Genomic DNA, 15,283 nt, shown 5'->3' with positions numbered 1-15,283 from the left:
CTACACATAAGGACAGGTCAGACCTGAAATAACCCGGCAAACCCACTGCAAGAACAACCAAACCATCGGAAACACTGCTTTTGGTCTTCAGGGGCCTTGTCAGCCATGTATCGTTGCCATCTTTCTAGCATAGCGAGCAAACGGTCCACAGATAAACTATCCTTTTTACATTAATCTTATGGACAACCCATTAGTTTCAGAAAATAGCTTGACAAATACACTTTATTTTCTTGATATTCCTTTTGGTGGACTTCGGTATTTCATCTGCTCTTTTCTGAACTGCAGGATTGCCCCAGACTCCTATCGGATTTCACTGGAGAACGAAAATGTTCACCTGAACACATTTAATAAATGAACTCAGCAGGGTTCCAAATTCAGAGGGATCCCATCAGGCCAGCGGACGCATTGAAGTAGATCTTGAAGTTTAAAACATACTGGAGAAAAGCGACGAAAGCCCATGATCAGTATTCCTACCGGAGTTGGTCATACGACTTAATAAAACAAAAGTCTTCGAAAATCATTTCTTACTGGCTATGACAGGTTAGACCACCCTTTGAATGAATGTAGCAGTTCAATGGCAGCACTATTAAGTACTTCCTAAATGAAAAAAGAAATGTCTCGTAGTAACAAGAGAGCATAGCATCCCTATAGCAACCAAGGGATTTTAATCGGCAGGTACATTGGTTTGGTTGCTATGGAGATGAGACTAGTTTGCACCAGAATGGCTTTTTAATACAAAACCTCCTCATATCCATTAATAAGTATCCCACTAAAATGAAGTGATGTAATTTGACGTGTTCAGTGTTTACACACAATAACGTGACACAATCCCGTAATCCGCAGTACTGGTATAATCCCTTCCCCCAAACCACCAGTCAATTATTCATAAGGTAACTTGTATCAAAAGCAATTTAATAAAAGCACTCATAAGCATTTTATTCCTATCCATGATTGCAGACATTTACAAAACCAGAACAACATTTGAGTTTACCTTAAAAAATAACTTATTAAGCAGTGATATACACAGCACAAAATAGTTCAGGGAGAAAATGCAACATTTTATAATTAAAATGTAAACGTGGAGAAAAAAAAAATAAAATAAAAACAAGATGGAATAAAAGTCTCTATGTCTCGCTACTTAAGATGGCATGTGATAATATCCTTTTACAATGTCCTGTGGGAATATATATATATTTATATATATTTATATATATGTACAGATGATAAACTGCAGTTCGGTTTAGGGCAATTCTTACATATGCCACTCTTTACAGATGCTCAAGTTTAGGTTTGGACCCGCGTCTTCACAAAATTGGGTGCATGGCAACATAAAGAAAAGGTCTGTGCGCTGGGGAGACGGATCCTTGATTTAAACTGTACGTTGATGGATGGTTCTCTTCCATGGTCGATCTGTGAAGAGGGCTGACTCACTGCGGTCTTCATGATGGGACTAGATGATGAATCACACACTCATTGTCATGCTAGGAGAATACTGCAGAGAGAGCAGACGCAGGCTTAGTGCTGTGCTTTACAGCCCGGGTGCTGATTATTTATAATTGGGAATCTACAGTAAAAATAAAAGCGACTTTGGGCTGGATTCAACAAATCTCTCAGAAACGACTGAATAGCAATTCTCCTATAGACTGCGATGGACAATGGGATAAAAACACATATATTGGCCTAGATTCAATAAATGGAAAAAATGGTCATTGGTTTTTTTTTATCTGAATTTGGTTTCTGTCTATAGTAGGATTTCTATTCAATTATTTGTGATAGATTTATCTCTGGCATGGAACATACTGTCTGATGACTATTTGTTAACTTAATGAACGTGATCCCAAAGGTGTGCTTGGTGGGATGTGATGTTTAAAGCAATAGAAAGATTTCAGTTCCTTTCTGCTTAAAGTGTGTTCAAGAAGGGGCTGGCAAAGATGTACACTCTCTCAAACATTTAGACGTTACCTGCACCAAATTGTAAAAAAAAATAAATAAGGAACAAAAACGAAAACTTACACTCTCATTCTGAAAAGGGTTTAAGAAATTTCCTCCCATTTCTCCGTCATCCCTTGGTGTGCCAGGCTGGTTACTAAGACTCATGTTATTTGGAGAGTTCTGTTAAAATGAAACACAATATTTTCGAAAAGTCATAAGGTTTGCAAATTATTTCATAAAAAATTAATGTTAAAATACATAGAACGCTTCTACTGCACGGAAAATGCGTGGGTTACGCTACCAGCCCTTATGCTTTAGTGCCTTGACAAAAAGTACCAATGGCGCCAAGAACAGCACTTCTGTCTAAATCTAAACCTTAGAAGTGGTTTTGAACTTGGTTTTGCACCTATAGCCATGCAGATGAAAGTATATATTCTTTGGTTATGTCTGTGATATAAAGAAAACAGCTGTATACTGACCTTGGAAATACTGTCCATGTCCCCTGAGCCTAAACAAACAAAAAAAACACATTTCAGCGAATGAGATTCAGCATTTATAAAGGCACATCGTTTCAGAAGTAAAAAGCTGCCATGCATTATAACATTATTTTGCCTTCCCAGCAGGGTGCAGGAGTCAAGTATGGCAGGACCTGCCTGTGCAACTGAATTGGGTAATATGGGGGCATGAAAGCGATGGGGTAAATATTTTATATGTTATATTTATATAATATAAATATTGCAGGTCCACCCCCCCCCTATTTCCTGCTGACAAAAACCTGCAGCATGATCCTATTAAGGCCGTCCCAAATAAATCATGGTGTCTGTGTACCGTATTTACCTAATGAACCATTAATGTGGTGCGGTTCCATTCCACCCAATCCACTCATTGGGCCGTCTGAGCCGGGCCCCATGGGAAACTGTAAAGAAGAGAAAAAACAATAAAAGCTCTTAAAACTAACAACACCGATCAACAATGGTTCCCCTGCTGTGGATAACAATGTGTGGGAGTTGTAGGCCTTTGCCTTAGCTTTGCCAGGAAAATGAATCAGCGATGCCACAACAGTGAGCCCAGGACCGTTGGATGGGACTGCTAGCTTCCATGTACAATCAGGGACGGGACGGCATAATGTTATCATTCAAACAAAAGAAGGAATTTAGCAATTTCTGCAAAGCTCTGCAACTACGCAGAAGGATTTTATCTTTACGCAAAGAGTTGCAGTTGCTTCTTAGCAGTTCAGCCGCAATACACATAGATGTCTGCATTGTATTAAATTACATTACTGTGCGGAAGTATATGCTTCAATGACCTTACAAACATGTTCCCCAATCAATTTCTGGGTACGCAATGCATTGAGGGTTTTGATGACGTTAAGTAATATGTACTACGGGAACTTGGGGAAAGGCACCTTTGGTCTCTCTCTGTACATCATCCACGGCCTTTCCACACAGACCAGCATTTATATGTAAAACCTGTAGTTTCTAACACACTAACCCAAACTAGTACAGCTCAGCAAACAACAATCTGCACCATTCTAAAACTGAGTCAACACACATAAAACCACACATTTCAAGACAAGGGCATCCCCTCCCTACTATCCTACAAATTCAGTTGCTTTCTGTGACCTTTTCCTAAGTCATAATATATTACAACCAATAGTTAGTGGTTAACGATGGACCGTTATCAGAGATCCCCACCACCTGAGATTTCATATGGCCAAACTCTTTATATGCATTATTGTGTCTTTTTGGGCTGCAGAACACTGATACACACATACACAGTAAATATGTTAGGGTGAAAGTTCTAGAAAAGAGTGACATCAGAAGGGTTTGGGTGCTACAGAGGGACTGTCCTCCCCAAAGAGAGACATTTGGGTGGTATACATTTCCCAAACCAAGACTTACATTAGGTCTGTTGGCTCCAGGAGGCACTGCATTCATTAACGTATACATTGTTTCACCAGAGTTTGTCGAATCTAGAAGAGAAAGTCATTGGTAGTGCGTATAGAACCACGAAGCCGGCAAGTCGTTTAAAACACTCTTCTATGTAAAGAACAATTCCTTGAACAGTGGATTCTTGGCGTTAAATTAATTGTTTAAGTCATGAAGAAGGAAACCTTCACACACAATACTACATATACAGTGCAAGATGCCGCGTCCTCAGCATATCTGAGACATAAGGGAGAAATAACTCCTCCCCAGCACCCTCTATATTGTGTATATAAGTACTTATATATGTATATATACCACAATATGCTTCTAGTATGGACTCTGCAGAACCCCCACTCCAGTAAATGGAACTGAGCTCCTGCTATGAGTAGAGGCAGCTGGGGAGGACTTAAACGCGACGGATCACTTGTTTTCTAACTCAACTAACTGTAATTTGTAAAATGCATTGGAGTCCATGTGAAATCAACTCCAACATGCGTTACACACAATGTTGGGTACTAGACTGCTCCTTCAAAATGACACAACTAACAAACGTGCATCGATCGGGCTATATTTACTCTGCAATTATACAATAGCGTATACTTTCCCTTGGCATTTAAAACGCAATTTGACTTTTCTTAAGAAGATATTAATGGTGTTACTGATCAAAATATTTATTTACCTGCTGGACTTGGCATGATGGGTGTTCCCGGGGGGCCACCACCTCCAGGAGGACCCTGTACAAGAAAAAAAGCAGTCAGTGTTGCATGTAAAAGCAGAAAAATACGTCATTGGCGTTTAACCCCAAGTGACAATCACATCTATAAGTTACATGGTGTGCAAAGCAGACCCCAGGAGCCAACCATGTATCTCATATGTAGTGGCACTAAGAGGTCCTCTCCTCTACAATCACTACAAGTGATAACCTAGGACCTCCCTCCGTGAAACAAGCAGGGCCACTAGGCGTTCCGATAAACAAGCATTAGGGATGTACATTTATGCTAGGATGGCCACATCGGCCCTTTTCTCCAGGACACATTTCACCTATGCCTGAACAGCCGGTGTATAGTAACGTTTTGCAACAAGCCGTATATGTGAGTAACTGATCCCTTCTGAAGGACACCCACTTTACATGTAAAAATAAGTCCTTTTCCCATGCGCAGGTGACAGTGGTGGTTGCCTGGAAGGGGGCCAAGCAGCGCTACAAAGATTTTCTTAAAGAAACACTCTGCAATGCATGGGAATATTGAGGAAGACTTATATTTGAGATAAAAAGTTGATACTACTGTTCCTTTCAATCTGGACAGAACGCACTGAGAATAAAAAAACAAAAAACTTTTAACAGTTTGCATGCCATAGGAAAAGAAGTTTAACAACTCCCCCATGCGTATACATTTTGTGCCTTTAAGCTCAAATTATTGACAATTTGTTCAACAATAAAATAATTTAAAAAAACACAACGCGCAATGAAAACCAAATCTACCGCTTTTGATCTTATTATGTAGCCAAGCACCACTCTCCCGGCAAAACGCGTCCAGATTGAGATCGCTCTTCAAATGAATATCAACATATGCACATTAAACGGCAGACAAAACAACTCGACGCAACTCAGATGTTCCCTCCACAGACAATACACAAGGGCTCTTCTTCACATCTGGATAACTATTTCTTTGACTAAATATAATGTAACATCAACTCCAATGAGAAAACAAAACCAGATGAACTTACTACATAATTCCCAGGAGACGCAGACGAGTAGGGTATCTGAAAGCAAAGAGGAAAAACAAATATCAAAGTTACGCATTTATTGCTCAGATCGAGTGCCTATTGATTGCCTGTTCTCTTGATGTTATTTCGTTTTCCAAAGATACTTTTGTTGTTATGTTATATTTGTGCACTATGGGTTTGCTGTTTACAACAAAATAGGATGGAAAGAAAAACAAGAAAAAGCCCCATGCAGGGGCTAGGAATGCATTAGAGAGAAAGAGATCCGTCTATGGCTGATGGGCATAGCGGAAATAGTTAAATATAAACGGGATGAGCAAGTCAAATTTACACTGAAATTAGCCGTCGCTACGTGTACTCACTGAATTGGCGTTGCCCGGATTAGGCCATGGTCTGCCACCTCCTGGACCCCTGGAAAACAAACAGAAAATACTTTAATTTGGGGGCAGACCAAAAAAAATTGTAAAAGGAACATCACGTTTTTTTGTATTAAAGTTTAAGTTATTTAAGTGTTGTCCTTTCCAATCTCCATTCTTTTTTAATGTTAGTTTGGGTGATCGAAGATTTGGAGACATCAACAGTAACAGAAGGGAAAAATAACAATGTAGATTTTTGATCATTATATCAGGAATTTGGCAGCAAATCTCATACTGTTTCGGCGATCTGTAACATCAGCACTTAACTTGTGCTAATCGCCAGCACGTTAATTTGTAGAACACCCTTCTGGCGTGCAAAAAATTAACCAATTGTACTGTACTTTAACTATGTGACACTAACTTGGCTTTGTGTGTATGTAATTAGGGCGCTGGCAAGCAGCCTGCCAAGACCTAACATGTAACTATATCCTGTGCCAAGAAATGTTTTCGGGTTTAGTTTTTTGTTGTTCATACCCAGGATCAGTGATTAAAAACGTGGGTGGTGGTTTCAGCATTAATTCCTGCAAGGTGACAGACGTCGTACGAGCCTCAGATCTCCTCTACCAATCTTACTCACTTTTCAATGAAGTATGGGGATTCCTAAATTACATTGAAGTACCGGTAATACCACTCAGGGAAGCAGGGACCTCTGGCGTAAACTAATAGCACACATGGGATGTGATGATGAAAGGCAATAGAGTGTGCTTGTGACTGAAGTTCTACTGAATGCTCAGGTTTTACCCCCATCCCATCAGGAAAACGATGGTCTAAAGCCGTACACAGCCGAGATGTGGTAAGTTGCCCGCTCCTTGTACCGGACCCTTAAAAGACTTTACTACAGGGGGCACAATTTAGGTGGGACACCCAGAGCTAAAGTTGCCAACCTGCTCTTGGGACAGACCTCTGCAATGAAACACGTTAAACACGCAGACACGCTTACATGTTCATTCCTGGCATCCCTGGACCACCAAGTGCATTCAGTGGCGGCCTCATTCCTCCTCCATAACTCTGCAACGATAACCAAGGGTCAGACTACCACAAAAACAAAAAAAACAAAATCAAAGAGGAAAGGGGAAAGAAAGGACAGCATGTTAATGAGAACCACTGAAAGAGTCAGCCGCATAGTGTCTACATGCACACAAAAAAACAGAAAGATGATTTCATTTCACTCACACTAACATGAATGAGTGCAGCCTAACCTCCATGTGACCGATCCAGGCTGAGGATTACATGTGAGAACAGATCATGCTTTCACTCGTTTGAACAACGTTTAATACTGCATAGCAAGTACTTATTACTCGGTACTGCACATGTAACCAGCATGTATTTATACTAGAGATACTCTGGAGCAACTGACTGAATTCGGATGATGCTGTGCAGCACAGAGTAGACTACTATTACATACATTAATACCAAATATACATACATGTGGGGGGGGGGTGCTTTTGACCTAAAATAAGAGAAATAAGACTGCAAAGCTGGAGTGAAGCACGGCTCCCCTGCTGAGTAGGGAACGAGACAGCAGAACTCCGACAGGGGTATAACCCGCCACGGTAATCAGCTCGGCTGCTGATGCTCTGGGGTGGATGCTCTGGGTGGACAGCTATGTTATGGGATTCAATAGCGGTGGTCTTCACATTTACATCACGCTAGGTTCCAAGCTCAAGCGATGTTCACAGCGCAAAGAAAGAAATGAAATGGGGATGTTCCTGAACAAAGTACTTATACCTAATTCTCATATAGAAATGAGCATGTAAGCAACTATACTAAGAGTATAAAGGATACACACGACATTGAATAGCACGGTATACAGTGACGGTATACAGTGACGGTATACAGTGACGGTATACAGTGACGGTATACAGTGACGGTATACAGTGACGGTATACAGTGACGGTATACAGTGACGGTATACAGTGACGGTATACAGTGACGATATACATGAGACAAAATTATGTGGATGTTACAGGGGACATCCGTACTGAGGGGGCTTAAAAGGCGGCATTTACTTTGTGGCCAAAAGCCATACTAATGGGAAAGTCATCTTTTAAAGAGACTGACGCTGTTTGCTGCTACAAAAGAAGAAAAGGCCGATGGCCAAGCTACAATTATATGGCAAGCACAAGAGATATGACATAAAGAGTTAAAGCAGGTAAAATGATATTGAGTGGCTAAGAAAATTAGTTTAATGAAAATACAGATATTCAAATAATGATCCACTTACCTGTGGCCCTAAGGGAACCATTCCTCTAGGGCCACTCATTCTCTGCATTGGCCCACCCATGTTTGGATGCCCTAAAAGCACAAATACAACAGTTTATAGCAGGGAAAAATGATGCATCCTAACTCAACAGGACTAAAAGCAGCAATCCATGTCCATTTTGTGTTTATACCTCTGGGAGAGGAGCAGCGCCAGTAAATTGTATTACCTTTAAACTATGTCCGAAGTTACTAAATGCCATCCTGCAGTAGTTAGCGGAAATATTAACCTTGGATTTGTGATGAAGCAGCGCACCAGTATGACTTTATGGCAACGTGACTCGCATACTCCAAAAGGATGCACACACAGCGCTGGATCCGGACAGCAAACACCGGACACAAGCACTTCGGCAATTAAACCCCGTTTATATTACGCTCTGCTACTTCTGGAGACCTCGGCAGCACCACGCGAGATCCCACGATGGGGACATTTCCACTGAGATGGGAGAGAACGTGGGCATACCCCAGGCGTGGCTTTTGAATTAATTTACTGTATGTTTAGATGTAGACAAGGCAATGTGTGAAAGCCTTCACAATGCGTTACACACGTCACTCAATCGTCTTACAGCCGTCCCGAGGCCAAAACACGATCCTTACATATATACAAGTACAACGCTTCGTAGGAGTCGTCTGTGTTGGTTATCTTACCAAATACATATATGAATGTGCAAAAAACCTGCTCTTTGGTATTCTTGCATTTATCATGTAAACCGATGGTCCAGAACCCTTCAGAAAGGCACTGCTCTGATTTTGTACTGCTAAATCCTGATCCAAATCCACAATACAAAGCATGTGCTACAGAGACATACAGCACAGAAGAGGAATCTATGTTGAGAACCTCAGCTTCTTCGTAAATTGAGAAGTTAGCTCAAACAGACCTTTTACCCCAAGAAAGATTCAAAAAGGGTAAAAAAGGGTGTTTCGGCAGCACTTACCTTGCTGTCTTGACGGGTCCATCCCGCTGGGAAGTAATGTCTGGCTTCCTGGAACACCCCCAAGTGCCTTAATAACGGAAACAGGTTTCTTTATTACACAGAGGACACGGGTGAGAGGCACACTGGTGGGGATCTAAGTTGTATTTACCTGGTTGGGTATTCTTAAATGAGGCCTTGCTCCGCCAGGATACCGAGGAGACATGAAAGGCTGGAAAAACAAGATCATCATAAATAACCACGTCCAAAAGTATTAGAGGGCAACGAACGATCCACAGCTTGTGTTTGTCAGTGTATTTCTTCATATATATATATATAAATATATAATATAATATATATTTAATTTAAAATGTTCGTCTTAGGGAAAACTGAGATTTACTGAATGTGGCAGATTCAGAATGACTTAAAAATCACTTGGCCTCCTGTCCTAAAGTTCTCTGCTCTTCATACACCTTACCAAAGGCTGCCTAAACCAAACAAGAATCCGCAAAACCCAAGAAACTTCAGAAAGTTAACAAGCGAGAGATAAGACAATGGGGAGGAATAACCAATCACATCCTGATAACAGGAAGTTATGATACTTTAATGGCGTGTGTATATTTATACACACACACACACACACACACACATACACACATACAGACACACACTCTGCCACTCAAAAGTTTGGGGTAACTGCTGTTTTCATGAAAAACAAGGATATTTCTAGTTATAACAGAACAGCAAAGTTTTTTTTTAATGATCAATTAGCCTTTTAACCTTAAACGTGGATTAGTGAACACAACGTGCCACTGGAACACAGGAGTGATGGGAGTAATAAAGGGCCTCTGTGAAGATGATGATATTCCATTAAAAATCATCCGTTTCCAGCCAGTAGTATTTTACAATATTAACACCGTCTGCGATGGATTTCGGATCTATTTTCCATGTTATGTTTATTAAACAAAACAAGCTTTTCTTTCAAAAGACATTTCTAAGTGACCCCAAACTTTTAAATGGTAGTGTGTGTGTATCTAGCTATATCTATCTATATATAGATACACACACACACACACACAAACATGCACATTTTTTATTTCTTTTTCTCATTTCAGTTCATATTGTAATACACATATCTGTAATATAGATTTACCGTATTTGCTTAATTATAAGACGAGGTTTTTTCCAGAGCAAATGCTCTGAAAAATACCCCTCATCTTATAATCGGCGTCGTCTTATAATCAGACCTCAACTAGGTCTGACTATGAGACTAAGATCCAGATCCCCCGCAGCGATGCAAGGGACCTGGATCCTCCTGTCCCCCACACTTACCGATACTTATGAGTCCTCGGTGCTTAGTCCGGGCAGCGTGTAGAGCTCTAAGCGATTAGAGTACACAACATCCGCTGCAGCCGGGAGGAGGTGCGTTTAGCGGTGGGGGTTGTCTGCATCCATCGCGCAGACCTTCCCCGGCTGTCAGAGATCAGAGTTGCCTGTGATGGACGGTCTGCGCGATGGACACAGACAACCCCCGCCGCTAACCGCACCTCCTCCCGGCTGCAGCGGAAGTTGTCTACGCGAATCGCGTAGAGCTCTACACGCTGCCCGGACTAAGCACCGGGGACTCAGAAGCTCCGGTAAGTTTGGAGGGGGGGGGGGTGTTAAATGGGGGGCATAAGGCATTTCTGGAGGCAGAGTGCTCTGTGAAATGCCTTTTAACACCCTTAATGCCACTCTGCCTCCAGAAATGCCTTTTAACCCTCTATACGCCACTCTGCCTCCTGAAATGCCTTATACCTCCCTATATGCCACTCTGCCCCATAATATGCCTTTTAACCCCCTAAATGCCAGAGTGGCATATAGGGGTATAAGGCAATTCTGGAGGCAGAGTGGCACATAGGGGGTCAAAAGGCATATCATGGGGCATAGTGGCATATAGGGGGAATAAGGCATTTCTGGGGCAGAGTGGCAAGCCAGGGGGCAGAAGTGAATAACTGGGGGGGCAGGTTGAAAAAAAAAAGGTAATAAAAACAAAATATTTTTCTCAATCATAGCTTTTATTAAAAAAAAAAATAGTTCACATAGTTTACACGAATTAACATTTACTGGTAATACTTTTTTCCTATAGGGTTGTGTTATACTCAGGCTTCCCCTTTTTTCATAAATTAATATTCAGATTTTGGGGGGTTGTCTTATAATCGAGCAAATACGGTAATCATTTTTCTTCACTATAATCTCGTCGGTATACTGGAACACAAAGGCGCTATATAGAAAATAATACATAGCTGGATGATTGATATGGCATCAGTTGATTTCTTCAATGGCATATGCTAAAACCAATAATTTACAATAGGCATACAATCGGGTTTTCCGTTTATAGAAACATATGCTCGTACATACAGGAGCACTCGCAGACACACTCAGTTACACGGGTTAGGATTGTGAAACATTCCTCTTTATGTCAAATTTTGTCAGTGTAACATCTGCACAGGAAAGACTAGAGGTCTCTTCTCCTTCATCCAACCTCGTTTTGTCATCTCAGAACAACTCTAAAGGTGCAATAAACAGTGGAAATGCCGATGCTGAAGACACAGGATCTTTACCTTCATAAATATCCTTCAATAAAGATATGAACAATGGTGCTCAGGTTGCAGAAGTGGTCAGCAAGACCTTGCATTTAGATAATGGCGTTGTACCGTGTTGTATCAAAACAACTTTTCATTGGCCAAAATAACATCAATTGCATGTTCTAAAAGGTGCCGTACAATAAAGACAGCTCCAGAAACTATGCATGTTGGAGTGGACTCAGGACCATCCTAGAATTGGTTATCTGACTGGGTCTCTGACCTCCTTGGACAGCAGTATGGGTGCGGAGACGTGTTTCTGGCCTCCTACCTGACTGTGGGGTCCTATCATGGAATTGTTGAGGTTGTGAGGTAGGTGCTGTGCGTGTGGTGATGGCTGTGAACCTGGAGGGCCCTAGAGAGTAAGGAGACCGGGTACATTGTTAGAAATAGATTGGAAGGACTTGCTTCTGACACTTAAAGCCATTAATGTTTACACTGTCATAATGATTGTACATATCTGTAAGTATCCTGTACACAGACCAAGAACACTGATCTGAAGGTCCACAAATACTGAGGAGTAAATGTTCAGCGACCTGTTCCTTAACGGGCAGAATGTCAGCAGTGCGTGCTACAAAGGAGATCACCAAACTTCCCCAGACTCGTAATGAACCACGATAACCCCCTCCAAGGCGACGTGAATACGCGGAAATCTGTGCTCAATCATTATTCTCAACTGACAATTAGTTACACATTCAGTACATCTCAGAACTGATCTGAAACACAAAAGTTCTCAAATCATCTTAATCATTCCATTATTAAATTTGAATGATCTGTAAAACTGAGGGCTTTGTTAAACTATGTTAAAGTCTTTGTTAATACAGTCACATACACCTATTCATACAGAAATTTTAATACATTTTTTTTTTTTTTTTACATATGATGATAGAAATTTTATAATGAATACTTTAACATTGCATCTGGAGCCTCGCGTTAACTAAATGTGTGAAGCTTTGATCTCTCAAACTTTTGCCAAGTAAGAATCTCTATTGTGCACCCACAGATTACATATAAAATCTCCATTTCGAGACCGACGCATCACTCATCTTTCTCATATTGACACAGATATTATTTTGGGTACAATAACTGCTTTTCGCAGTCGTTACTTGACCCTTTCTGATAAATGGATACATTTTATTAAAAAAAGATTCTGCTCGTTACTTTTTCAGATGAAGTGATGGAGGCAGAATCTGCAAAGTACTTTCGGGCCTCTCCATATGTTTTAATTGTAGGCTGGCATTTTTGCTCTAAAGTATAAGTGCAGATAAAATCGGAATCCAAGAAAATATGGAGTACTGGGGGATGTGTGAGTGCTGGATGGTAATGCATCACGCGGATCAATAAGGGTCTACTCGGCTGATATAAACAATGATACAACAGCGGCTAACTTTTGGGTAAAGCCAAAAAAAGAAAAAAATATATTTTATAATATATTGATAATAAAATATTTAAAAACGTGTTCAATCTTTTCAGTATTAATGTATTTACTTAAGTATTGTCCATACAACTTTTTATATCTCCTAACACTTAATACATCCCATAGATCATACAAGGATCCAATAAGCAATTAAACTGGACAACAAAAAAAAATCTGCACGATGCGCCCAGACAATCCAAATCACAAATATTAAAGATCTACATTCTCTTAAAACAAAACCGCATCTCTAGCCTGTAAGCTCGTTTGAGCAGGGCCCTCCTCACCTGTTGTCTCTGTAAGTCAATTTGTTACGTTACATACTACTTGTTACGTCCTGTCTACCCATTGTACAGCGCTACGGAATTTGATGGCGCTATATAAAAAACAATAAAAATTGTAATAATAATAATGTGAGGGACAGAAAATAGACCAGCGTCGTGAATCCTTCCCGTACATAAATTAGACAAAATTCTTCATACTTCCACTAGATGGCAGTGTATGCATTACAAAATAAATGCCCCAAATAGCGCACTTGCTTGTGAGAAACGTGTAACTGTCTGTGGAGATTTCTACTGAAATAAACATTTCCTAGGGGCACACCATTAGACGCTGCACCTTTTTTTCTTCATTTTACCGTATTGAGAGAATTTTTTTTTTACCGTAACCCCCTATATGACTCATGGTTTGGTCCATGGGCAGCCATAAGCCATTGCAGGAACCTCACAGTCTGAGAAACATAACGGCATAACAGTAGCCACTACAAACTGAGTGACACGAGAACTTCCCTACCCATTTACATTATTATAACAATTACTTGAGCACATGTGGTGTTAAGAAAATGTGTCAACAGTTCTTAAATAACTTGTGCTTATGCAGTACTTGGCATCACTACCGGTGGAAGTTATTGAAGAATGTGTGAAATGTAATCAGAGTTGTAACAGCCATGGATGAAGGCAAACTATGTGCCATGGTCCCTGTCACTTTCTAACATTCACCTAAAAAAGTACTTCTTTACACGTGTGCCTATTAAACGATGGGCTGTACATTGCAGGGCACATTGCATACGCCGCATCATAATGTAATGGAAATAACTGCTCGCTAGGAGTGTAACTGGTCGGCGAGTTAAAGCCATCTGGTCTTTGTAGTCTACTGATTCTAAAGCCTGAAAGCACACAGTCGCTGCCCTTGTTACATCCTTAATCATTTGGCGTGCAGATGTTGCCCTACGTATGAGGGGGAAACACTTCTACGCGTTTTCACTCCCAAGACGCACAAGGTATCAACATACAGCAGACACACTGTCGTCTACCCAAATATCTAAGCTAATTTAGGTTTTGGAGACACAACTGTAAGAGACATACTGATTCAACAAGCAATCCCAGAAAATTTAACAGCACGAAAAAACTAGTAGCTAGCCATGTCATCTCAGAGGTCACGTACCCAGTCCAAAGAAGCTTGCAAACATGTTTTAGACCTGAGGAGGTCCATAAAAGCCAGCTTCTTTAGACTATTTTCTCTGTGACCAGTCCAACGATATGTAGATAGGAAAATATACAAAATAATGCTAATTTGGGCTAAGCTGGGTGCGGATGCCGAAGAGACGAATGCTTTCTACACACAGCTGCATCTTGCTGCAGACAGACCGTCCGAGCAGCTCTTACTTTCACTTCATGTCTGTGTATTTACCTGGAAGAAGCCGGGAGGGACGGGGCCTACCGGCATTCCATCCCCTGGAGGAATGTTTCCTAGAACTGGACTGGGGGCAGCTGCAGCGCTCTGGAAAGAAAAAAAGAAGGAACGTCAGTGAGCGGGGCCTTTGCTTTTACACGGCCAAACGCACGGGACTGGAAGCTTGTGAGCGGGACTCTCTATACCTAATGTATCGCTTCGTATTTACCCTAAAAACTGCTGCGTGAATTGTGGGCACTATATAAAGAATATTATTATTATTAATAACTTCATCAACAACATTCACCTCTGGCTAATAACCTCAACACATCTCAATCTTTAGAAGAGTCATACAGCCTCGCACTCCGGATATCAGTAGATTTGGAGAAATGAGGCGAGATTAATA

The 15,283-nt window shown here is 40.9% G+C and overlaps 1 protein-coding gene across 3 annotated transcripts; it reads right to left on the bottom strand.

Annotated features, from left to right (window-relative positions):
- Window positions 1-1,389: 1,389 nt before the first annotated feature.
- On the bottom strand, window positions 1,390-14,946 carry LOC149303067 (single-stranded DNA-binding protein 2-like). 3 transcript variants are annotated; one of them, XM_089481909.1, is made up of 13 exons: window positions 14,896-14,946; window positions 9,341-9,400; window positions 9,193-9,259; window positions 8,223-8,293; window positions 6,939-7,006; window positions 5,945-5,993; window positions 5,586-5,621; window positions 4,540-4,594; window positions 3,834-3,904; window positions 2,770-2,848; window positions 2,412-2,440; window positions 2,014-2,112; window positions 1,390-1,492 (listed from the first exon to the last, which is right to left on the bottom strand). In XM_089481909.1, exons 1-13 carry the CDS (start codon window positions 14,929-14,931, stop codon window positions 1,463-1,465), a joined length of 750 nt encoding a protein of 249 aa, XP_089338035.1. In that variant the 5' UTR covers window positions 14,932-14,946; the 3' UTR covers window positions 1,390-1,462. The 3 variants fall into 3 exon arrangements, with proteins under 3 accessions (XP_089338035.1, XP_089338033.1, XP_089338034.1); XM_089481907.1 differs by having other exon boundaries at window positions 6,939-7,030; window positions 14,896-14,931; XM_089481908.1 differs by having other exon boundaries at window positions 5,589-5,621; window positions 14,896-14,931.
- Window positions 14,947-15,283: the final 337 nt, after the last annotated feature.

This window comes from Sceloporus occidentalis, unplaced genomic scaffold, assembly GCF_023333645.1.
Source record: "Sceloporus occidentalis isolate IW3139 unplaced genomic scaffold, rSceOcc1.0.p SCAF_16, whole genome shotgun sequence".
Lineage (NCBI taxonomy): Eukaryota > Metazoa > Chordata > Lepidosauria > Squamata > Phrynosomatidae > Sceloporus > Sceloporus occidentalis.
Note: the sequence above shows the minus strand (reverse complement) of the source record. Positions and strands in the feature narration are given on the sequence as shown.